Source organism: Garra rufa, chromosome 17 (genome assembly GCF_049309525.1).
Source record: "Garra rufa chromosome 17, GarRuf1.0, whole genome shotgun sequence".
NCBI classification, from domain to species: domain Eukaryota; kingdom Metazoa; phylum Chordata; class Actinopteri; order Cypriniformes; family Cyprinidae; genus Garra; species Garra rufa.
Window position 1 is genome coordinate 43,406,749 of NC_133377.1, and position 25,218 is coordinate 43,431,966.

Sequence of the window (25,218 nt, forward strand, 5' to 3'; positions counted from 1 at the left end):
GAAAAACGAAAAGGGGTTTAAGCATAAAAACAACAATGCTGTTTTATTTTTTGTTTTTCTAAAAAAAAAAAAAATGAAAAAGTTTTCTGTTTAATTTAATTGCATTTATGTTGCAATTAGCAAAAACAAATCATACATTTTTCCCTAATTTACAGAAGACACCCACTAAAATGTCATTCAGTGTCAATCTTGTCAGGCATATTTACAACTAAAATCAACTTATAATGTAATAAAAGTAGAATTTCTTTCACGCCAAATACTAATTGGCTCTAATTCTACATTTATAAATTGGTTTTGCCCATTTGTCAGTAAGAATTTTGTACTAATTTAAAACACAATGAAATATAATGTGCTCCCTTATTACTTTGTATGTTTTAATATCTAAAAGTCAGGATAAGCGTGTTGTTAGAATTTTTACATTGAAATAATGTTACGTTGTCATTCAGTAACACAATATTTATCAAATTTAAAAAAACATATTCTCCGAAAAACTTATTTGAAACCTTAAATGTAGACACTTACATTTAATGTGCTTTCTATGGACATAAAATCACTTTTGACGTGGACATCTTAACAGCTTTGACTATTACTAACATTCTTGTGTAAATGTTTCAGTGTCTTAATAGTAACTCCAAAATGATTTCACATTTGTCTGCAAATACACCAGATGTTGTTGTGATTAATAAGGAATGTAGAGAGGTGCTTATTTTGGAGGTTGCATGTACCTTTGACTCTATGAAGGAAGCTTTTATGACCAAAGTCATTAAATACTAACCACTCTTAAATACTATTTCAGAGATGGGGTTATCAATGTGGTTTATTTGTGTTTATATTTGGCTATTTGGCTCAGGACACACACACACAGGCTGGTTGTAAGAGAGCTTCAACAACTTGGGATGGCCACAAAGAGGGCTAAACGGCTAGCGAAGTATTGTGTCTTGTCTGCTGTTATAGGCAGTCACCACATATAGTGGAGACGTTGTTATTTATATCCATAACAACAGGGTGATATGCTTAATATTGTGGAGATCTGATGTATGCCACTGCTCCACGATTTTTTTGTACGTGTATTTAACTGCATCTGTATTTTTTATGTCACTGTAAATTTAATTTAAGTGGATTTAAATAAATAGTTAAATGTATGTGTTTGTACTGTGAGGTCAATAAGTATTTGATCACCCTGTGATTTTGCAAGTTTCCTTACTTAGAAATCATGGAGGGGTCTACAATTTTCTAGCATAGGTGCGTTTCCACTGTGAGAGACAGAATCTAAAAATAAAAATCCGGAAATCACATTGTATGATTTTTTTTTTTTTAACAATTTATTTGTGAATTACTGTGTCAAATAAGTATTTGATCACTTGCTTATCAGCCAGGTTTCTGACCCCCAAAGACCTGTTATTTTGCTTTTAAATAGTCCCGCTACACTCTGCTCATGATTCTACATTAGTAGCACCTGTTTGAGGTCGTTAGCTGTCATAAAGACACCTGTGCACCCCACAATCAGCCAAAGTCTAAGTAGCAACATGGGCAAAACCAAAGAGCTGTCAAAAGACATGAGACAAAATTGTAGACCTTCACAAAGCTGGAAAGGGCTACGGGGCAATTGCCAAGCAGCTTGGTGAAGAAAGAACCACTGTTGGAGCAATTGTCAGAAAATGGAAGAGGCTAATGATGACTGGGGCCCCACGGAAGATCTCTCCTCGTGGGGTATCAATGATGCTAAGAATGGTCAAGAATCAGCCCAGAACTACACTGGAGGAGCTGGTCAATGCCGTGAAGGGAGCTGGGACCATCGTTTCCAAGGCTACTGTCAGTAATACACTAAGACGTCATGGTTTAAAATCTTGCATCGCACGGAAGGTTCCCCTGCTTAAGTCAACCATGTCCAGGCCCATCTGAAGTCTGCCAGGGACCATCTGGATGATCCAGAGGAGTCATGAGAGAAAGTCCTGTGGTCAGATGAGACCAAAGTAGAACTTTTTGGTCTTAACTCCATTCGCCGTGTTTGGAGGAAGAAGAATGATGAGTATCATCCCAATAACACCATACCTACAGTGAAGCATGGGGCTGGAAGCATCATGCTCTGGGGGTGTTTTTCTGCACAGGGGACAGGACGACTGCACTGTATTAAGGAGAGGATGAACGGGGCCATGTATTGTGACATATTGGGCAAAAACCTCCTTCCCTCAGTCAGAGCATTAAAGATGCTTCCAACATGACAATGACCCAAAGCACACACCAAGGAGTGGCTCCGTAAGAAGCATATCAAGGTTCTGGAGTGGCCTAGCCAGTCTCCAGACCTAAATCCAATAGAAACTCCATGTTGCTCAGTGACAGCCCCGAAACCTGACAGATCTAGAGAAGATTTGTATGGAGGAGTGGGCCAAAATCCCTCCTGCAGTGTGTGCAAACCTGGCGAAGAACTACAGGAACCGTTTGACCTCTGTAATTGTTAACAAAGGCTTCTGTACCAAATATCAAAATTCTTTGACTCAAGTGATCAAATACTTATTTGACACAGTAATTCACAAATAAATTGTTAAAAAAAAAATCATACAATGTAATTAACAGATTTTTATTTTTAGATTCTGTCTCTCACAGTGGAAACGCACCTATGCTGAAAATTGTAGACCCCTTCATGATTTCTAAGTAAGAGAACTTGCAAAATCACAGAGTGATAAAATACTTGACATATATATATATATATGTATATGTGACCCTGGACCACAAAACCAGTCATAAGGTTAAATTTTACAAAACTGAGATATATACATCATATGAAAGCTCAATAAATAAGCTTTCTATTGATGTATGGTTTGTTAGGATAGGACAATATTTTTCTGAGATACATCTATTTGAAAATCTGAAATCTAAGGGTGCAAAAAATCAAAATACTGAGAAAATCACCTTTAAAGTTGTCCAAATTAAGTTCTTAGCAATGCATATTACTAATCAAAAATTACATTTGGATAGGTTTACAGTAGGAATTTTACAAAAAATCTTCATGGAACATGAACTCAATTTCCTAATGATTTTTGACATAAAAGAAAAATCAATAATTTTGACCCATACAATGTATTTTTGGCTATTGCTACAAATATACCCCAGCGACTTAAGACTGCTTTTGTGGTCCAGGGTCACATATATATATATACACACACACAGATTGACCTCAGTGTGTGTGTGTGTGTGTGTGTGTGTGTGTGTGTGTGTGTGTGTGTGTGTGTGTGTGTGTGTGTGTGTGTGTGTGTGTGTGTGTGTGTGTGTGTGCTTATTTTATTTTACTTTCAGAATTTTTTTTTTAATTAACAAAAAAAGTTTTTAGTAACTAATGATGATAAACATTAGCACCAGGTGATGTTTAATGCGATGTCATTGTGTGTCTCTCATTGGCAGGTGTCTCATGAGGCTGGTGGATGATTTTCTGCTCATTACGCCCCATTTGAGTAAAGCCACAGAGTTCTTAACGTATGTAAACACATGACACGTGAACCACTCGTGATCTTAAACACTCATTCATTCATGTGTGTGTCTTTCAGGATGCTGCTGGCTGGCATTCCCGATTACGGCTGTAAGATCAACCCGCAGAAGGTGGCGGTGAATTTCCCGGTGTGTCAGGAGTGGCTGGATTCGGGCGTGAGCGTCCTCCCGTCCTGCTGTCTGTTCCCGTGGTGCGGCCTGCTGCTGGACACACACACACTGGACGTCTACAAGGACTACTCACGGTGATGGACACACTCCCGTCACACAATCTCTGCTGCGCTATCAGGCTGTAAATCAGGGAGGGACGTCTATCTAATCTCTACTGCACTTACACTACAGTGATGAGATGATACGTCTGTCATCACGATAGGGCTGGGCGATTAATCGAAAAGTAATCGAAATCGACATTCAGAACCTATAATCGATCAAATTTTCCCAGGACGATTATTTCGATTACTTTCCCTTTAAAAACACCGAGGCGCCAGAGTTCACAGAGGGGGGCGCGGGAGCTGAAATGCTTACGCCGGTTTCACACTGCACGCGTAAGCAGGGCGTAAGCAGCGCGTATTTTTTTCGGCGCCCATGTTAACAGATTAGAGCATTCACACCGCACGCAGGGACGGCGCGGCAGCGCGTAGCAGGAGCAGAGCAGAAGCGTCAGTGCCGCGATCGTTTTGGCGCCGAGTCTATTTTTGCTGCGACGCTTACGCTGGATTAAAGCCACAGTGCATCGATCTTGATCAAAACTGGCCTGATTAACACGAAAAATAACAATTTCACCATAAAATCATGTATCACATGTAACACAATCACGGTTTAAAAGGCTCACCAGTAAAAATAATGTTTTTTTTTTTTTTGTAAATAATGTCTAGTTAGCCTACTTGTTCAAAACAATCACTTTACCAAAGTTTGTACTATTTTCTGCTTGTTTTGATATATACAAGAATAAATAAATTCATACTATTGCCATTAAAATGTTAATATAAAACAAAATCGTTTTTAAAAGTGAAGATTCTGAAAATATTGAAGGAGATCCTATAAAAATTTTATATAGATTTACAGTAGTAACAACAAATTAAAATTTTATTATGATATGTCTTATCATGTTTTTAAATATGATGGTTTCATTATCTCAAAGTTGGACAACCACCATAAAAAATATGATATATACCATGAGTCAACAAATGTAAAAGTCAGTCATCTATTACTTATCTTGTAAATTATTGTGCCTTTAGCCTCAACAGCCGGGGCGATTAGTACCCCAAATATCATACTTTTACATATTCTTTTCGTTATTGAAAAACTGTTGCTTTTAATTATCTTAAACCAAACTGGTAATCATTAAGACCTTTAATATCTTTGTCTAAAAATATATTCAATATTTTAGCGTTTCTCATTTTCTACTTAATCTACAACATACAACCATATCACAATTCAATGCACATGACAGACAGTTGTCGGAGAACACCTGAAATGTGGGACCGAATGAACGATACTCGTCTATATTTGCAGTACACAAGCTGCGGTTCAGCTGCGCGCGACAAACGCTGCCAGTGTGAAAGCCCAATGGATGCGCGCTGCTTCTGCTCTGCTTACGCGCTGTGCACGCGCTGCTTACGTCCTGCTTACGCGTAACGCCGGTTTCACACTGCACGCGTAAGCAGGGCGTAAGCAGCGCGTATTTTTTTCGGCGCCCATGTTAACAGATTAGAGCATTCACACCGCACGCAGGGACGGCGCGGCAGCGCGTAGCAGGAGCAGAGCAGAAGCGTCAGTGCCGCGATCGTTTTGGCGCCGAGTCTATTTTTGCTGCGACGCTTACGCTGGATTAAAGCCACAGTGCATCGATCTTGATCAAATCTGACCTGATTCGCACGAAAAATAACAATTTCACCATAAAATCATGTATCAAATGTATCACAATCACGGTTTAAAAGGCTCACCAGCAAAAATAATGCATTTGTTTGTAAATAATGTCTATAAATTAGCCTACTTGTTCAAAACAATCACGTAAGCAAAGTTTGTACTATTTTCTGCTTGTTTTGATATATACAAGAGTAAATAAACATACTACTGCCATTAAAATGTTAATGTAAAACATTTAAAAATACAGAAATAAAATCATTTTTAAAAGAGAAGATTCTGAAAGTACTGAAGGAGATCCTATAGTTATTTAATATAGATTTACAGTGGTACCAACAAATTATATTTTTATATGATATGTTTTAACATGTTTTTAAATATAATGGTTGTGGTGATTATCTCAAAGTTGGACAACCACCATAAAAAAATATGAAAATATCATATGAATCTAACCATGTCATGGCAACAAATGTAAAACAAATACCAAAATACCATAATTTTACATATTCTTTTTGTTATTGAAAAACTGTTGCTATAATTATCATAAACCTAACTGGTAATCATTAAGACGATCTTTGTCTAAAAATATATTCAATATTTTAGCGTTTCTAATTTGCTACTTAAATCTACGACATATCACAAATCAAAGCACATGACAGTTCTTGGAGAACACCTGAAATGCGTGACTGAATGAACAATACTTGTCTATATTGGAAGTACACAAGCTGCGGTTCAGCTGCGCGCGACAAACGCTTCCAGTGTGAAAGGAAAATGGATGCGCGCCGCTTCTGCTCTGCCTACGTCAGGGGTCTCAAACTCAATTTATCTGGGGGCCGCTGGAGGCAGAGTCTGGGTGAGGCTGGGCCGCATCAGGTTTTCCATAAGAAAGCTTTGTTAAAAAATTGTCAATCTTCTCAAATCTCTGTATTTTAATTTTTTAACGGAAAATATAAATAAATTAAGAATTAATAAGAAAATAAATCAATCAATCAGTACTTAATAATATTAATAATAATGAAATTAATAATAACAATAATAATAATAATTAGATTGCGCTAGTCAGCGACTATATGCGGTTTCTTCAATGTTCTATATCTGCTGTATTCAGATTCAAAAGTCTGTATTAACAATTCTTTAACCTTTAACCTTCTGAACATGAATTTTCCTGAACACGAATGAAACATTGAAGAACTGTTCAGAAGAAGACTTGTTCTGAACATGGCTTCTCTTGCCTACTCCTTGCTGCTAGAGACCTGGCAGCTCTTCCTCTTCGAATTATTTATTAATAAACTAGTATTTTCTGAGTCAGTGTTGCAAATATGAAGTTGACGATTGTGACTCGGCATCTGTTCACTGGACGCGCTTAAATGTATCTTTATGGATTAGGCCTATAGCTAATGAAAGAGTTTTGTTTTCGATTTGAATGATTTCGTTTTAGTAGTGAAGTAATAATTTAAAATCAATGTATTACTCTTACCTTTATGAAAAAAAAAAGTTTAACATAGCGCTTTGTTATTTATGGATTTTAATTTAAATCTTGAAGGCTAAATGGATCCGTCTGCCGTTGCCGCTTGTTCGTTACTTTAAAAAATAAAAACTTGAATTTCACAAACAAAATGTGTTCCAAATATATTTCTAAATTAACTTTATAAACTAAAGAATCGAAAATAAATGCAATTACTTTGCTATTTAAAACCGGCTGCTGTGCTATAGGGAAGAGAAAGAGAACTCGGCCAGTAATTCTGATGCGCTGTCGAGGTTGTTAGGAATTTTTTCAACGAATGTTTGTTTAATAGCCTATTTAACACTTAGTCCTATTTTTACAATGATTTATTTTAGCGTTTTGTGCTTGTTCACTGACGGAATTGCTGAAATAAACACGCACGTTAGTTATACTGTTTGAACCTCATTTATTTGGAGTTTCAAAATAAAAACACCGTTTTTACATTGTGCTGAATGTTTAGGCTACTGTCTCCTTGTCTGTGTTCCAGTCTGACACGCTCATTTAGTAAAGATTTAAACTTAATACAGACTGTCAGAATGGACTGGAAATGCTCGTTTGAATTTGTGACATTTACAGATAAGGATATGACCGTAAACTGAAAGTTTTAATGCTACGGATCTGTAAAAGCGCCTCACAGGGCAAGACATAACGCTATTAGCTTCAAGTTTAAAATAAGGAATTCTCATGTTTTGGGCAGCTTGTATCACGCAACTCTCCTGTAGCATCTCCTTCCGTTTACTCCACTATTTTTAGATGCATTTTGTCTTAGAAATGCGTCATTCGGTGCTTTAATTTGACGTGATCCTCTGAAGTTGTGCGTGCACTGTGGGCGGACCTGATTAATCGATAATGAGAATTGTTGTCTTAGTTGTTGCAGCCCTGAGATATTTATATACAATTATATACGTAACGTATATAGGCCTACGTCGTATAATGTCCCGCTGGGCAGCAACTTAAAAAACTTTTTAAAGTGTTGTGAATGCAGCGCATTCAAACTCGCGGGCCGCAGTAACATTAAACTTTCATATTAAGGCGGGGGCCACAAACTATCGTCCTGCGGGCCGCAATTGGCCCGCGGGCCGGGAGTTTGAGACCCCTGGCCTACGTGCTGCGCACGCCCTGCTTACGGTGCGTTCACACTACAGCGTCAAATCCACGCTCAGTGCCGCTAGCAACGCTACAACGCCACTGCTTTGGGGAGTGTCTAATTTAGGGCTGAGCACACCTCTGAAAAACAATGTTCACACCCTATTTATGTTCCATTGTCTTCTTTTAACGGCGGTTCGAAAACTAAACTGTAGCATATAATGAAAACATGCAAAGTACATTTACTTTTGCTTGACTTTTTCAATAATATGTGATTTCTGCTCAGTAATCCACCAGTTTCAGAAACACGCGTCATAATCTTGCCTTGCCTACTCTTCACAGCGATTGGTTGTCGCCGGCGTTTTGCGCTCGAAATTTGCATAAAGTTGAGGAATGCCCAACCTTTTGACGCTCTCAGCCGCTCTCAACGCTTTCTCCGCGCCGCTTCCAATCCCAAAATGCACCACGCGACCGTTTACGCGCAACTTCCATATGAATGAATTGAAAACGCTCGCTTCGCCCCGCTCGCTACGTGCCAGTGTGAACGCACCGTTACGCTCTGCTTACGCGTGCAGTGTGAAACCGGCGTTAGAGATAGAGACCTGTGCGTGACAGATTTTTCAGTCAGCACGGAATATGTTATCTCGTCCCACTCCTGCCCGTGAGATTCATGTTTTGTCCCTCTCCCGCCTGCAAAAGCCTGCATTGTGGTTACCTATACATATTTTTTGAGTACATCGATCTTATTCTCAACAGAAAAGCAAGCATGGGCTGCTGTGTGCATGCGTGGCAGAATGCGAGCAAACAATGCTCCCTGCCTATCTCAGTTCATCGCGATCTCATACAACTCTTATAACACAATGAATATTTGCACAATGAATATTTAACAGTGTCTACACTTGTTGTGTTGCAATGAGTGGATTCGTGCGCACGCAATATTAAGCAGTGCGCAAGAACTTTCGGTGAGTGGATTCTTGCATTCCAGAAACTTCCTATTCTTGCACCTGTTAATCATTTTGAAGTTATATTAGTTGTTCGTGTTGCTTTTGTGTAATAGATGAATAACAATTTGTATGTTTTTAGATATTTTATGTTTATATATTTCTATTTTCCGGGAGTCCCTCCAAACATTTTATTCTCCCGCATCCCGCACACACACGAGTTTCTACCCACTCGCGCATCAAGTTTTGTCCTGCGCAGCACTCTGTTTCTGTGCAGGTCTCTACTTTGAGGTCAAATAAAAATGTATAAAATGTTTTACTAATAATTTTATATAAAAATGTTTTTAAATCATATGCTTACAATGCCAATATAGGGCAATTAAAAAAAAAAAAATTAAACAAGTGTAATTGACAGTATTCTGACGATCCGGCGTTTCAATCTACAAATCACCAACGTTTACCATGGTTTTACTGTACTAACACTGACAGTAACCATGGCATGGCAGAAAAGTAAAATATTCATATAGAATTTTATTATACTTATAATGTGCTAAATATATTAAAGGAGTAATGGAATATAATAACAATATATATATTTTTTGTAAGTCATTACAGTTGTTTGTTGTACATTTGTAATTATACTGAATGTCTTCAGGATGCTGTTTTTCATTACAAATTCTTTACCGTGGTAGTGGTAATCTACAAATGTATGCAAATGTATGAAAGATGAAGCTGTTGTTATTTTTACAGATACAGAAACAGAAGCTGTCAACTCTGCTACTGTCAAATGTGCATTTCTAAAATCTAAAACTTGTGATATATATGCATACATACATACAAGAGTAATTTTATTAAGAAGAGATACTGCTTATTTTCATTGAAACATTGAAAATAATTTATTTTGTTTCCAAAAGTGCAAGTTATTTATTTTCACTAATTTAAGAAAAATGTGACTGTTCGTTTTAAGCAATGTGTGCTTTAATTTCAGTTGTTCAACACTGATGTTCAATAAATAATCGTAGATAGTTGATAGTGTGTGTTTCCTTCAATTATTTTGAAAATCAAGTAATGCACCCTTCATTCAAAAATCTCTCACTTGTAATATGTGAGCATATTTACTGTACAAAACTTGTCAGTGAACTATGAGGGCAAAAAAAAATATATATATATATATATAAATATAATTAAATATAATTTTATTAATAAATAAAATAATCGTTCATTAATCGTAATCGAGTTAAAATGTTCAATTAATCGAGATTTTGATTTTAGGCCAAATCGCCCAGCCCTACATCACGATAGTGTTTTATACACATTCCAGACTGACATAAACAATTGTTCTCAGGTGACGTGTTGTGGGTGAATGACTTGGCATTTCTTGAGTCTCATCACTGAGAGCACTAGCAGTAGTTATGATCGACTTAAGCAACAGTAATTGAACTCTATTCCCATCTTTCATTGGCCAGTCGAACCCATAGTCCTGGCCAGGGTTATTATGGTTAACCAAAAACCATAAAATCATAAAAAGCATATCTGTTACAAGTAATATAAGAAATGTTATGTTATGCATGCATGTATGTATGTATATATGTAAAAATACATATATAAATAAAAAATAATTATATATATAAATAAATAAATATATATATATATATTAGGGATACAATGATACCATTCTTTCAAAACCGATCCGATCCGATACCAAAAATTCTGAGTATCAGCCGATACCGATACCAGGCCGATATCAGTGGGGTATTTTACCTTCAAAACTAAAGAATGTATACAATTCACTTCGTCATTAAGATTTATTTGTTTTAGGTAAAGAAAGAGATACCAAATCTGCTTGCACATTGTTGGATAAAAAAAGGGGGGGAAAGAGATACATGCATGAGTGCAATCAAATTCATAAATTCATTTTACTTTTAAGATTTATTTTATGTTAGCTAGTTGCCAAATCCACATCTATCAATTTTCATGTAGTTTAACTTTATGAACTAAAAAAACAACTGAAACTAATAAAATGACAAAAATTGTTAAATATTATAAAAACTACAAATAAATGTGTTGATGTTTATGATACTAACATAACACTGGACTTAACTGAGTGAGAACTTAAACAAATCACAACGTTTTGAAAACATCACAGTATATTAACTCTTCAGGAAGTGAATCATTTGATTCAGTTCGGGACTTTGGTGCGAGTTCGCGAATCATTTGATTCAGTTCGGGACTTTGGTGCGAGTTCGTAAATCATTTGATTCAGTTCGGGACTTTGGTGCGAGTTCGTAAATCATTTGATTCAGTTCGGGACTTTGGTGCGAGTTCGTAAATCATTTGATTCAGTTCGGGACTTTGGTGCGAGTTCTCAAATCATTTGATTCAGTTCAGGACTTTGGTGCGAGTTCGTAAATCATTTGATTCAGTTCGGGACTTTGGTGCGAGTTCTCAAATCATTTGATTCAGTTCAGGACTTTGGTGCGAGTTCGTAAATCATTTGATTCAGTTCAGGACTTTGGTGCGAGTTCGCGAATCATTTGATTCAGTTCGGGACTTTGGTGCGAGTTCGTAAATCATTTGATTCAGTTCGGGACTTTGGTGCGAGTTCTCAAATCATTTGATTCAGTTCGGGACTTTGGTGCGAGTTCTCAAATCATTTGATTCAGTTCGGGACTTTGGTGCGAGTTCTCAAATCATTTGATTCAGTTCGGGACTTTGGTGCGAGTTCGTAAATCATTTGATTCAGTTCGGGACTTTGGTGCGAGTTCTCAAATCATTTGATTCAGTTCGGGACTTTGGTGCGAGTTCGTAAATCATTTGATTCAGTTCGGGACTTTGGTGCGAGTTCGTAAATCATTTGATTCAGTTCAGGACTTTGGTGCGAGTTCGTAAATCATTTGATTCAGTTCAGGACTTTGGTGCGAGTTCGTAAATCATTTGATTCAGTTCGGGACTTTGGTGCGAGTTCGCGAATCATTTGATTCAGTTCGGGACTTTGGTGCGAGTTCGTAAATCATTTGATTCAGTTCGGGACTTTGGTGCGAGTTCTCAAATCATTTGATTCAGTTCGGGACTTTGGTGCGAGTTCGTAAATCATTTGATTCAGTTCGGGACTTTGGTGCGAGTTCTCAAATCATTTGATTCAGTTCGGGACTTTGGTGCGAGTTCGTAAATCATTTGATTCAGTTCGGGACTTTGGTGCGAGTTCTCAAATCATTTGATTCAGTTCAGGACTTTGGTGCGAGTTCGTAAATCATTTGATTCAGTTCAGGACTTTGGTGCGAGTTCGTAAATCATTTGATTCAGTTCAGGACTTTGGTGCGAGTTTGCGAATCATTTGATTCAGTTCGGGACTTTGGTGCGAGTTCGTAAATCATTTGATTCAGTTCGGGACTTTGGTGCGAGTTCTCAAATCATTTGATTCAGTTCAGGACTTTGGTGCGAGTTCGTAAATCATTTGATTCAGTTCGGGACTTTGGTGCGAGTTCTCAAATCATTTGATTCAGTTCAGGACTTTGGTGCGAGTTCGTAAATCATTTGATTCAGTTCGGGACTTTGGTGCGAGTTCTCAAATCATTTGATTCAGTTCAGGACTTTGGTGCGAGTTCGTAAATCATTTGATTCAGTTCGGGACTGTGGTGCCAGATTTATATATCTTTGAGATATATAAATTAACTAAATTAACTTAAGTTACTAAAATATAATTACTTGTAATATAATTATCGTCAACTGGAAAAAAATATTTATTTTACTTTTAAGATTTATTTTATGTTAGCTAGTTGCCAAAGCCACATCTATCAATTTTCATGTAGTTTAACTTTATGAACTAAAAAAACAACTGAAACTAATAAAATGACAAAAATTGTTAAATATTATAAAAACTACAAATAAATGTGTTGATGTTCATGATACTAACATAACACTGGACTTAATTGAGTGAGAACTTAAACAAGTCACAACGTTTTGAAAACATCACAGTATATTAACTCTTCAGGAAGTGAAGCTACTAAGTGTTGTGGCACCATATTTAATGTGACATCGAAAATAACAAACAAAATGAATTAACTATATAAATGGTGTCTGCTCCGCCCCCTCAGGTATGACGGCCTATCACTGCGCTACAGCCTGACACTAGGCTCCGCCCACTCACCGGCCACAGCCATGAAGAAGCTGCTGTCGGTCCTCAGTCTCAAGTGTACCGACATCTTTCTAGACCTCAGGGTGAGACGTGGCCTTAATACTTTAGTCCCTCATGAGAAGCAGTTGAGTTCACAGTCTTGTATCTTTTGTTTTTTTTTTTGATTGATTTTCAAATGGCCACCACTGTTGATGCAGTATGCGCAGAAATCATTAATACTCATTCATGCTCCTGTGAGACGTTTTGTGTTAATGGTGTAAATATGAGAGAAAATAAGATTTGTTCACACGTGTGTGCTGTTTCTCCAGATGAATTCAGTGGAAGCTGTTTACAGGAGCTTGTATAAACTGATTCTGCTGCAGGCGCTCAGGTAAACACTAAATACATTAGTGCTCAGAAGTGATACAGTTGAGATCAAAAGAGTTTACACCCCCCTTTCAGCATCTGCGAAATAAGAGAGATCATACAAAATGCATGTTATTGTTTATTTAGTACTGACCTGAATAAGATATTTTACATTAAAGATGTTCACATATAGTCCACAAGAGAAAATAAGAGTTGGAGTTATAAAACTTACCCTGTTCAAAAGTTTACATACTGTGTTGTTACCTGAATGATCCACAGTGTTTTTTGGTTTAGTGATAATTGTTCATGAGTCCCTTGTTTGTCCTGAACAGTTAAACTGCCTGCTGTTCTTCAGAAAAGTCCTTCAGGTCCCATAAATTCTTTGGTTTTCCAGCATTTCTGTGTATTTGAACCCTTTCCAGCAATGACTGTATGATTTTGAGATCCATCTTTTCACACTGAGGACAACTGAGGGACTCGCATGCAAGTATTATAGAAGGTTCAAACACTCACTGATGCTCCAGAAGGAAAAAACATGCATTAAAAACCAGGGGGTGAAAACTTTGAAAACAGAATGGAAAGTACACATTTTCTTATTTTGCCTAAATATCATACTTTTTCATTTAGTACTGCCCTTCAGACGCTAAAGGAGATACTTACATGTTTCCCAGATGACAAAATAAGTTATCTTTAAATTCCAAAAGTTTCTTCTTGCATGGTTTTTCTGAAGCGACGACTGAGTCGTGCAGCTACATAGCACGGCCAGCAACGCAGTACTCGTTCCCGTATCTCAGGGAACCGAGGTTACGAAAGTAACAGAGTACGTTCCCTGTCGATACTTCACTCGTACTGCGTCATAAGACGCTTATGGGGAACCAGTACAATCCCGCCGTTGCTATGGTAGAGGAACGACTGACATGGCCCTAGCACTAAAGGGCTAATATGGGCCAACTTGTTCAATCAGGATGACCTGATAAACATCCGTTCCAGGGAATTCCAGTTTGGAACTCCAACTAAGGCCAAAGCATACAACATAATATCTATTACTGGTAACAGTTATCCCATTATGCAGAAAGGACCCGAGTCTGTAAGACCGGGACGTCCAGATTATAAAATCTAGCAAATGTGGACGGCGAGGCCCAGCCGGCCGCCGCACAAATTTCTGCAATGGAAACACCACTGGACCAGGCCCAGGACGAGGTGATGCCTCTAGTCGAATGGGCTCTTACCCCCATGGGACATTGTAGGCCCACGGAAGAGTAAGCCAGCATGATGGCTTCCACTACCCATTTGGATAACCTCTGTTTCGTGACCGAAGACCCTTTGGTGCGGCCGCCGAAACACACAAACAGCTGTTCTGACTGCCTAAAGGAAGCAGAACGCTCTACATAACACCTCAATGCCCTAACGGGGCAGAGGGGATTAAAATCCTGGTCTTGCACCGAAGGAGGAAGAGCCAAGAGGGAAATAATTTGGTCTCTGAACGGCGTCGAGAGACCTTTAGGTACATAACCACGTCTTGGCTTCAGGATGACTTGAGTCATTTGGCCCGAATTCCAAGCATACAGGGCTCACGAAGAGCGCCTGTAGTTCACCCATACGTTTGACTGATGTCAATGCTAAAGCAGGGCAGTTTTCAACGTCAGAGGGCGAAGGTCAGTGGACTGAAGCGGCTCAAAGGGAGGGCTTCTCAGATCCCTCAGCACCGTGGGTAGGTCCCAAGAAGGAACTGTGATGGGGCGAGGAGGGTTAAGCCTTCTTGACCCCTTCAAGAAACGAACGACCAGATCGTTCTTTCCCACAGATTGACCATTTAAAGGTAATGGAATGCCGCTATGGCTGCCACATAGACCTTGAGCGTGGAGGGAGATCTTCCCTTGTCCAATAGCTCCTGAAGGAAGGACAATATCACTGATATGTCGCATAAATTCGGATCTGCACCGCGGGTGGAACACCAGGCGGAAAAGACAGACCACTTAAGATCATAGAGCCGCCTTGTAGAGGGTGCTCTGGCTTGAGAGATAGTGCTCAAAACGGCCTCAGGGAGACTTGTAGGCTCCCGTCGAGAGACCATACGTGCAGCGCCCACAATTCCGGTTGGGGGTGCCATAGCGTTCTGTTTGCCTGTGTTAAGAGATCTCGTCTCAGTGGAATGGCCACGGCGCTGTCGAAAGCAGCCGAGGAAGATCTGGAAACCAATGCTGGTTCTGCCAGAATGGGGCCACCAACAGGACTTTGAGCTTCTGCTCCCTGACTCGCCTGATGACCTGTGGTATCAGGGCAGTCGGGGGAAACGCATACAAAAGGAGATTGGGCCACTCATGGGCCAATGCATCCTGTTCCTTTGAAAAATAGATTGGGCAGTGATAATTGTCTTCTGAGGCGAAAAGATCTATTTGCGCCTTGCCGAAGACCGCCCATATTTCCTGAACCGTTTGGGGGTGAAGCATCCGCTCGTCTGAGGAGACGTTGCTCCGAGACAGCATGTCTGCTCCCTGGTTCAGCCTGCCTGGCACATGTGTTGCTCTCAACGAGCGGAAGTGCAGTTGAGCCCACTTTAGGAGACGTTTCACTAACGTGAATAGACGTCTCGACGAAAGACCTCCCTGGTGATTTATGTAAGACACCACTGTCATACTGTGCGTGCGGACTAAGATGTGGTGTCCCTTTAAGACCGGCAGAAGGGTGTGGAGGCCTAAACACACTGCTAGCATTTCTAGGCAGTTGATGTGAAGGCGACTCTCTGCTTTCGACCATTGGTCGAATGCAGGCTGGCTGTCGCACAGTGCCCCCCAACCTGAGTTGGAGGCATCTGACGAGACCACTTTCCTTCTGAATACCATGTCCAGGGGAACGCCCTGTTCCATCCATTGAGAGTTCTTCCAAGGAATCAGAGCTGTGACACAGGCCTGATCTACCTTGATACGTAGGCGTCCTAGACGCCAGGCTTGAGGAGGAACCTTTGGTTTCAGCCAGAACTGCAGAGGGCGCATTTGAAGCAGGCCCAACCGAAGTACTGGGGATGCCGAGGCCATCAGGCCGAGCACCTTCTGAAAAGTCTTGAGAGGGCGAAGGGCTCCGACTTTGAAGGAGGCCGCGAGCCTGCGAATAGCCTGGGCTCGTTGCGGCGCAACTGCTGCCTTCATTCAGGTTGAGTCGAAAACTGCTCCCAGGAACGAATACGTTGGCTGGGAGACAGCACGCTCTTGGCAAAATTGACCCTGAGTCCTAGGCACTCTAAGTGGCAGAGGATTATGGATCTGTGGTGTGTTAGCTCATCCTCCGACTGGGCCAGAAGGAGCCAGTCGTCGAGGTAATTCAAGACGCGGATTCCCATCTGTCTCAGGGGGAAAAAGCGCTGCGTCCATGCACTTCGTAAACGTGCGGGAAGCTAAGGACAGTCCTGATAAGCCAATCCCTCGAAGGCGAATCTCAAGAATTGCCTGCGACGGGGTGCAATCTGGATATGGAAGTATGCATCTTTCAGATCCAGTGAGCAAAAGCAGTCCTCTGTGCGTATCTGCGAGAGGATCTGCTTTAGCGCAAGCATTCTGAACGGCCGTCTCATGAGGGCGCGATTCAGAAGTCTGAGGTCGAGGATGGGTCTTAGACTGCCATCCTTCTTTGGAACGAGGAAGAAACGGCTGTAGAAGCCTGACTCGCTCTTTGTTGAGGGAACCGTTTCTACGGCACCTTTACCAACAAATTCCTCACCTCTGTACGCAAAACTTCTACGTCTTGCTGTGAACTGAGGTGGAGACCACCCCGCTGAAGCGTGGTGGTCTTCAAGCGAACTGACGTGTGTAACCTCGTTCTATTATGCCCAGAACCCACTTGACACTCCGGGGATGGCTTGCCAGGCCTCGGCCCACGTGGCAAGGGGTTGCGTTGGTTCGAGCAACTGACCGTTATGACAATGGCAGGTTGTGAGGACGCTGTCAGAAAGGGCCCAGGGGTCACAACATTTTCCACAACATATGGCCGTCGGCACCCAGAACAAAACGGGGTGTTTTGAGGCTATCAAAGTGCTGTGTGCATTCTCTCATGTCCGTTTGTAGCGGACAAGGAGAGGTGCGGGTTGTCTTCATTGAGAAAACGAGCCGCCAGCGAGACATAACACTCATCGTCTCAGCGAGCGCAGCCTCAGCGTGGGCATGGCCCAGACGCATCCAATTTGAAGCTGTCAGTAATGATCACAGTGACAGCATTTTCCTTTAATCCACCTAAAAAGATCAAACCACTCAAAAAGAGGAGTACTGATGATCTTTGTATAAACATATAGGCAGTTTAAAACGCTGCGCACATCCTCTCAGTTCTGCTCGTAGCAGACGAGGGGAGGGGCGGGGCCGTCTTCATTGAGAAAACGAGCTGTGAGCAAAGCAGATCCAGCCATAAACACTCGCAGAGAGAGCTGTCTGTCTCAGAGCATGCAGCCTCAGCGTGGGCGTGGCCCAGGCGAGAGGCGTACTGAAATATGAAGCTGTCAGCAATATAGAATCATAGGTGACAGCGTTCTGCTCCGATTTGCTCAGAAGGATTGAGCCGCTCGATAAGGCGAGAGGCGCAGATCCTCACATAACACTGGCAGATCAAAAACTGCATAGAGAGTGACGCATGCGGGGCTTTGCCGGCGTTATGTCACTTAAGTCTGATCGCGCATTCACCGTTTCTTTCTCCGAGGTAACTGAGAGAAGAGAAACGTGAGAAGGGGGAGGCAGGGCGACTCCCACGAGCGAACATGTCCATACTATTAATAATGAAAGCAGCTCGCCTCTGTGAGCGCGGCATAAGCGACGCATACACGAAAGCAAAGCCGTGAGTAATAGATGTAACAGCGCTTCGCTCTGATCTGCCTGGGAGGATTAAAGCCGCTCGTGTAACGAGTGCATCTGATCCTCGCGAGTAACACACGCTGGCAAATCAATAAAGCTCGCACAATGTGTGTCGGCATGAGAATGCTCGTGCATGATTGCTCAGCTCACAACTCGCTGCTGCTTCCTCCGAGATTACTGGGAGGAGAGAGACATGAGAGCTGGAGCGCCTTCTGCGAGCAAACCGGGCTTTCGTAGTGAAAGCAGTCCGTCTCCCTAGCAACACACACACACAAATGCGGAGCTGTCAGATCAAAGCGCAACGGAAAGAGCGAACACACGGGCTCACTGCCGGCGTAAGATCGTTCAAACCCTGTTGCTTAGTTCCCTGACTCCACGGTCTCTTTCTCCGAGCCTTGCTGAGAGATAAGAAACGGGAGAACGGGGTTAGCGAGCGAAAAGAGCGAGACTCAAACTGTCAGCGACAGCATTCCGTCTCAGTGAGCGGCACTCACTGCCCTTCTACATCGTGCAGAGCCCTGCACGAGCCACTCGCATCGCGACATTTGCAACAACGTCGCTAGAAAATTTGCTCTTTTAGAACTTACTACTTAGAGATAAGCCCTTATATACTCACCGGATGGCGGCAGGGGATCGGCTGGGACCGCTGCTGCTGCGACGCTGAAGGCGGCGGAGAAGCGGCTAATCAGACGAGCAGAGAGGGTCTCTCGTTCAGCTTGATCCGCTGCGAAGGCGTGTCAACGGCGAGCAGCATCGAGTCTCGTAGATCAGCAAAGAAGTCGTCGCTGAAGGAGAAGGATCTGAGATCCTATGGCGAAATGCACGCTTATATGGCCATTTACTCCGCCCCTTTTGGCGCGATCGGGCGCGAATCATTGGTTTATTTTTATCTCACTGCACAAACCAATGGCCGTGCAGTTACACTGCGTTATTGAAATGCTTCAGTCTCAGGAGAAAAAGGAGCTTTTCCCATAAGCGTCTTACGACGCAGTACGAGTGAAGTATCGACAGGGAACTCAAAAGTCACTGTTTAGTGTTTCCTTTATAGCACTTTATCTATTTGTGTCAATGGATTTCAACTACAAGGCATATTTTTAAAGGCTGTTTTCTCAAAATGAGTTTTTCTCCTACACTGAGCCATAAATCTCCTCTTCAGTAGCACTTACACACGCCAAACTTTACATTTTTATGTCTATATTCTGAAGGTTTTTACAGAGGGATTTGTTCATTTATAATTTGCTTGATTTTATTCCCTCCAAAAATTGTAAAAATATAACGTTTTTTTTTCTGCCTGTTCTAATTTAGTTTTTCTGACCCAAAATCTCCTCTGTAAAATCAATTGACTCTAATATGTCTAATATTAAACAAGAATTTTGAAACTGACTTCATCCAGTGTTTAGATTTTGTACTATAAATATATGCAGATTAGTGCATATTTCATTAAATAATGGCTCATTTGCATATTGAAACCAAGCATTTAAGAAAACGTGTAATGCAAAAAATATTTGCAATTATCAATGTAATCAATCAACTGGGTAAGTAAGGTGATAACTTAGATTTTTTTTTATTACTCTATTCACCTGCATTGTCTAAAAGAAATGAATGCAGCCTTGATGAGCAGAAGAGACCTTCAAAAACTTACTGACGTCTTTTAATCATTTAAACTGGTGTACATTAGTTGTTTTCTCTTGTTCACTTGGCAAAAGTTTAACATGAACAAACATCTGAGTAACTGTAACTGAGTGATGTTTGATTGTCTGATGGTGAATGATTGTGTGAAACTCACCTAAAATATTCCATTCAGTGCAGAAACCCCAAAGAAACCGTTCTGTTGACGCTCCTGTTTGTCTGTATGTTTGTCAATGTGTGTCAGGTTTCACGCGTGTGTGAGGAGTTTGCCTCTGGGTCAAAATGTGGAGTTCAACCCGTGCTTCTTCCTGAAGATGATCTGGACCATGGCTCGAGTCACCAACAGACTCATCAGACACATTAATAAAGGCACGAGCGCTGCTTTTTAAAAATTATTTTCCAGTTTAATTTTAATATTTTGTATTTTTTAATGCCTATTTATTACATTTTAGCACGTTTTAGTTTTTTTATATTTACTTTTTGTTCATTTTTATTTGAGTTATATTCATTTTATTCATTTTTATTTCAGTTTTAGTAATTATAGTTCACAGCCTATATTATTTTCCACTTTAATTTTATTATTTTGTATTTTTTAATGTCTATTTACTTTATATTTATTGCATTTTAACAAGTTTTAGTTTTTTTATATATTTACTTTGTTCATTTTTGAGTTTTATTCATTTTTATTTTAGCTTTAGTAATTATAGTTCACAGCCTATATTATTTTCAAATTTAATTTTAATATTTTGTATCTTTTAGTGCCTATTTACTTTATATTTCTTAAATTTTAGCACACGTTTTAGTTTTTTTTATATATATTTACGTTTTGTTCATTTTTATTTAATTAAAATTATTTTTTATTTTTAGTAATTATATTTCACAGCCTATATTATTTTCCAATTTAATTTTTATATTTTGTATTTTTTAATGTCTATTTACTTTATATTTATTAAATGTTAGCACACGTTTTTGTTTTTTTTATATATATTTTACTTTTTGTTCATTTTTAAGTTTTGTTCATTTTTATTTTATTTTTAGTAATTATAGTTCATAGCCTATATTTTTTTTCCAATTCAATTTTAATATTTTGTATTTTTAATGTCTATCTACTTTAATACATTTTAGCATGTTTTAGTAATTATAGTTCACAACCTATATTATTTTCCAATTTAATTTTTTATATTTTGTATTTTTTAATGTCTATTTACTTTATATTTATTAAATGTTAGCACCCGTTTAAGTTTTTTTTTTTTAAATATATATGTTTACTTTTTGTTCATTTTTATTTAAGTTTTTGGTCATTTTATTCATTTTTATTTCAGTTTAAGTAATTATAGTTCACAGCCTATATTATTTTCCAGCTTAATTTTAATATTTTGTAGTTTTTAATGTCTATTTACTTTTTATTAATTTAATTTTAACACCTGTGTTATTATATATATATTTTATTTTTTATTATTATTTAATTTTTTTACTTTTTATTATTTTTTTTTATTTGTGGCCTACATGAAAATGGAAAAATGTAGTTTATTTTGCTTTCATTAATATGTCTATTCACGTTTGAATTTTTATTTCAGTTTTACTAATAATAGTTCACAGACTATATTTTTCATTAGAGATGTAGGTCTGAATCCAGCGTTTGTCTGTCCTGCAGGTCTGGTTCTGGGTTCGCTGGACGGAGGAGGGATTCTGCAATATGAAGCCGTTCAGATGTTGTTCTGTCTGGCGTTTGAGGTGGTTTTCAGACGCTACCGATCACTTTACCACAGCTTGCTTCCTCCGCTGCACAAACGTATGTTCATTTTGAGGCACATCTTCACTCCGTTCTGAAAGACACTGTTGCATTATGGGTGGAGTGAGCGTAATAGCAATAATGTTATTAGTTAGTTGTAATAGTAATAGTGTTGTTTTTGAATCATTTATATACTGTTATAGTATTTAAGAATATTTTGATTTATTTTTTATTTTTAGATTTTAATTATTACAAAAAACCCTACAACTTATATGTCTGTTTACTTTTTTTAAATTAATTTTTATATCAGTTTTAGTAAATCAACCTTAAACTAGTTTCCATTTTATAAATTTATTACAATTTATTTTTGTTTTTTCAATATGTATATCAATAAAAAATAACTAAAATTACAACTTAAATCAAATGTAACATAAAAATAAAAGCTAATTCAAAGTATAATAGACTAAATTCTAAAAGGCAGTAATACAAAATCATAAATCAATTTTCCATTTTAATTTTATCGCAAATTTGTGTCTGTTTACTTTTATTAATTTTTATTTCAGTTTTAGTAATTCAACTTAAACGGTTTTGCATTTTAATTAGAATTAAGTTTTAGTTCAGTATGTATATTAATAAAAATTAACTGAAATTACAGTTTAAATGCTACTTTTATAAAAATAAAAGCTAATTCAAAGAATAATAGAATACATTCTAATAGTATATAAATAATATTAATATAGTTTTAGTAATTATAGTTTACAACAAATTTACTTTTAATATTTAGTGTTTTGTAATATGTCTATTTACTTTTTAGTTAAGTTATACTGGTCCTTCTCAAAAAATTAGCATATTGTGATGAAGTTCATTATTTTCTGTAATGTACTGATAGACATTAGACTTTCATATATTTTAGATTCATTACAACACAACTGAAGTAGTTCAAGCCTTTTATTGTTTTAATATTGATGATTTTGGCATACAGCTCATGAAAACCCAAAATTCCTATCTCAAAAAATTTGCATATCATGAAAAGGTTCTCTAAACGAGCTATTAACCTAATCATCTGAATCAACTAATTAACTCTAAACACCTGCAAAAGATTCCTGAGGCTTTTAAAAACTCCCAGCCTGGTTCATTACTCAAAACCGCAATCATGGGTAAGACTGCCGACCTGACTGCTGTCCAGAAGGCCATCATTGACACCCTCAAGCAAGAGGGTAAGACACAGAAAGAAATTTCTGAACGAATAGGCTGTTCCCAGAGTGCTGTATCAAGGCACCTCAGTGGGAAGTCTGTGGGAAGGAAAAAGTGTGGCAGAAAACGCTGCACAACGAGAAGAGGTGACCGGACCCTGAGGAAGATTGTGGAGAAGGACCGATTCCAGACCTTGGGGGACCTGCGGAAGCAGTGGACTGAGTCTGGAGTAGAAACATCCCCAGGTCAAGCCACTTTTGAACCAGAAACAGCGGCAGAAGCGCCTGACCTGGGCTACAGAGAAGCAGCACTGGACTGTTGCTCAAATTTTGCATGTCATTCGGAAATCAAGGTGCCAGAGTCTGGAGGAAGACTGGGGAGAGGGAAATGCCAAAATGCCTGAAGTCGAGTGTCAAGTACCCACAGTCAGTGATGGTCTGGGGTGCCATGTCAGCTGCTGGTGTTGGTCCACTGTGTTTTATCAAGGGCAGGGTCAATGCAGCTAGCTATCAGGAGATTTTGGAGCACTTCATGCTTCCATCTGCTGAAAAGCTTTATGGAGATGAAGATTTCATTTTTCAGCACGACCTGGCACCTGCTCACAGTGCCGAAACCACTGGTAAATGCTTTACTGACCATGGTATTACTGTGCTCAACTCTCCTGACCTGAACCCCATAGAGAATCTGTGGGATATTGTGAAGAGAAAGTTGAGAGATGCAAGACCCAACACTCTGGATGAGCTTAAGGCCGCTATCGAAGCATCCTGGGCCTCCATAACACCTCAGCAGTGCCACAGGCTGATTGCCTCCATGCCACGCCGCATTGAAGCACTCATTTCTGCAAAAGGATTCCCGACCAAGTATTGAGTGCATAACTGAACATAATTATTTGAAGGTTGACTTTTTTTGTATTAAAACACTTTTCTTTTATTGGTCGGATGAAATATGCTAATTTTTTGAGATTTTGGGTTTTCATGAGCTGTATGCCAAAATCATCAATATTAAAACAATAAAAGGCTTGAACTACTTCAGTTGTGTGTAATGAATCTAAAATATATGAAAGTCTAATGTTTATCAGTACATTACAGAAAATAATGAACTTTATCACAATATGCTAATTTTTTGAGAAGGACCAGTATTTATTTGGAAGTTTTAGTACCTCAATTTAAACTGGTGATAAAATTTACATGGAAAATATTTTTTTGTAATTTACTTTTTTCTTTCTTTCTTTTTTTATAGTTCACAGCTATATTCCAATTTAATTTTTATATTTTGTAATGTCAATTTACTTTTTATTTATTTAGTTGTTTTAATACAACTAAAACTATTTCAATTTAGTTTTTAATAAATGTTTTAATACATTAAGTTTTAGTTGTCATTTTAGTACTACTATTTAATTACTTTCCATTTTAGTTTTAGTATTTCTTAGATTATTTTTTATGTCTGTTTTCTTTTTATTTTATATTTAAGATTTTTGTTATTATTATTTTACTTTTATTTGTAGTTATTTTAGTACATCAAGTTAAAACAAAAGTGAAATGTTGCAACTAACTGAAATAAGTCTAAATTGTTTTTATATTATATATAATTTCCCCTTTTTATTTTAATGAACATAAATGTCTTCAAATAGTTTTAGTTCATAATAACAAGCTTATTTACTTTAGTAAAACACCCATTCCCATAAATCATTGACTCGAGTTGTTTTATTATTATTTATATACTATTATAATTGTTATTAATTACCACTTAGTAATTTCATTAAGTTTTGCATCTTTTTTTTAAATTTGATTTTACTACATTTCAGGAGAAAAAAAGATAGTAGTTAGTCTTATCATTCTTTTTAATTCATGTTTAATAGCCATATATCCCTTAAAAAGCCCTTATCAGTGCTCTGTCCTGACGACAAATCCTCCAATCAGAGCAGCCGCTGTTACCTTGGAGACAGAAATGGCATCTTTAGAGCGTTTATGGATGACCGTCGGCTCATAATCGAGTCTCTTTACACTCCTAAATCACTTCTTGTATTTGTTAGTGTGTATTTGACTTATTTTATGCTTAAGGAGAAAAGCAGGGGGAAAATATTTCTAGGAAAAGTGGGCAGAGACCGTGGCAACCGAGCGTTTATGACGTTAACGTTTGTAGAGCCTCATCTCTGCTAATGATTTGCTCTCTCTGGGTTCATTTGGTCTGCTGTCGTCTTTCTCAACTCTAACTCAAATGATGTCCTGAAACACAGAAAACCATCTGACAGCATGTAATCTCGTGTTTTTCTGTTTCATTTAGGAAAGCGGCGTCTGGAGCGCGTGCTGCCTGGCATCAGATCGGCACGTGTCCGTCAGGCCGCCACTCCCAGAATCCCTCAGGACTTTAAAAGCATTCGGACGTAGAGCGGTAAACGTGTCACGTGCCTCTCGCAGACATCAGCGGGAAACGTTTCATTCACGCGGCAGCTGACTAAACAGATCTGCGGC

The 25,218-nt window shown here is 38.7% G+C and overlaps 1 protein-coding gene across 1 annotated transcript in view; it reads left to right on the plus strand.

Moving 5' to 3' along the window:
- LOC141289663 (telomerase reverse transcriptase-like) overlaps nt 1–25,167 on the plus strand; it is a 46,259-nt gene extending 21,092 nt beyond the window's left edge. The window contains exons 10-16 of the mRNA XM_073821821.1: nt 3,400–3,471; nt 3,543–3,728; nt 12,975–13,098; nt 13,324–13,385; nt 20,066–20,190; nt 21,476–21,613; nt 25,031–25,167. Coding sequence (XP_073677922.1) covers nt 3,400–3,471; nt 3,543–3,728; nt 12,975–13,098; nt 13,324–13,385; nt 20,066–20,190; nt 21,476–21,613; nt 25,031–25,134 — 811 coding nt within the window. The 3' untranslated portion in view covers nt 25,135–25,167. The remainder of the gene's footprint in view (nt 1–3,399; nt 3,472–3,542; nt 3,729–12,974; nt 13,099–13,323; nt 13,386–20,065; nt 20,191–21,475; nt 21,614–25,030) is intronic.
- The last annotated feature ends 51 nt before the right edge of the window (nt 25,168–25,218 follow it).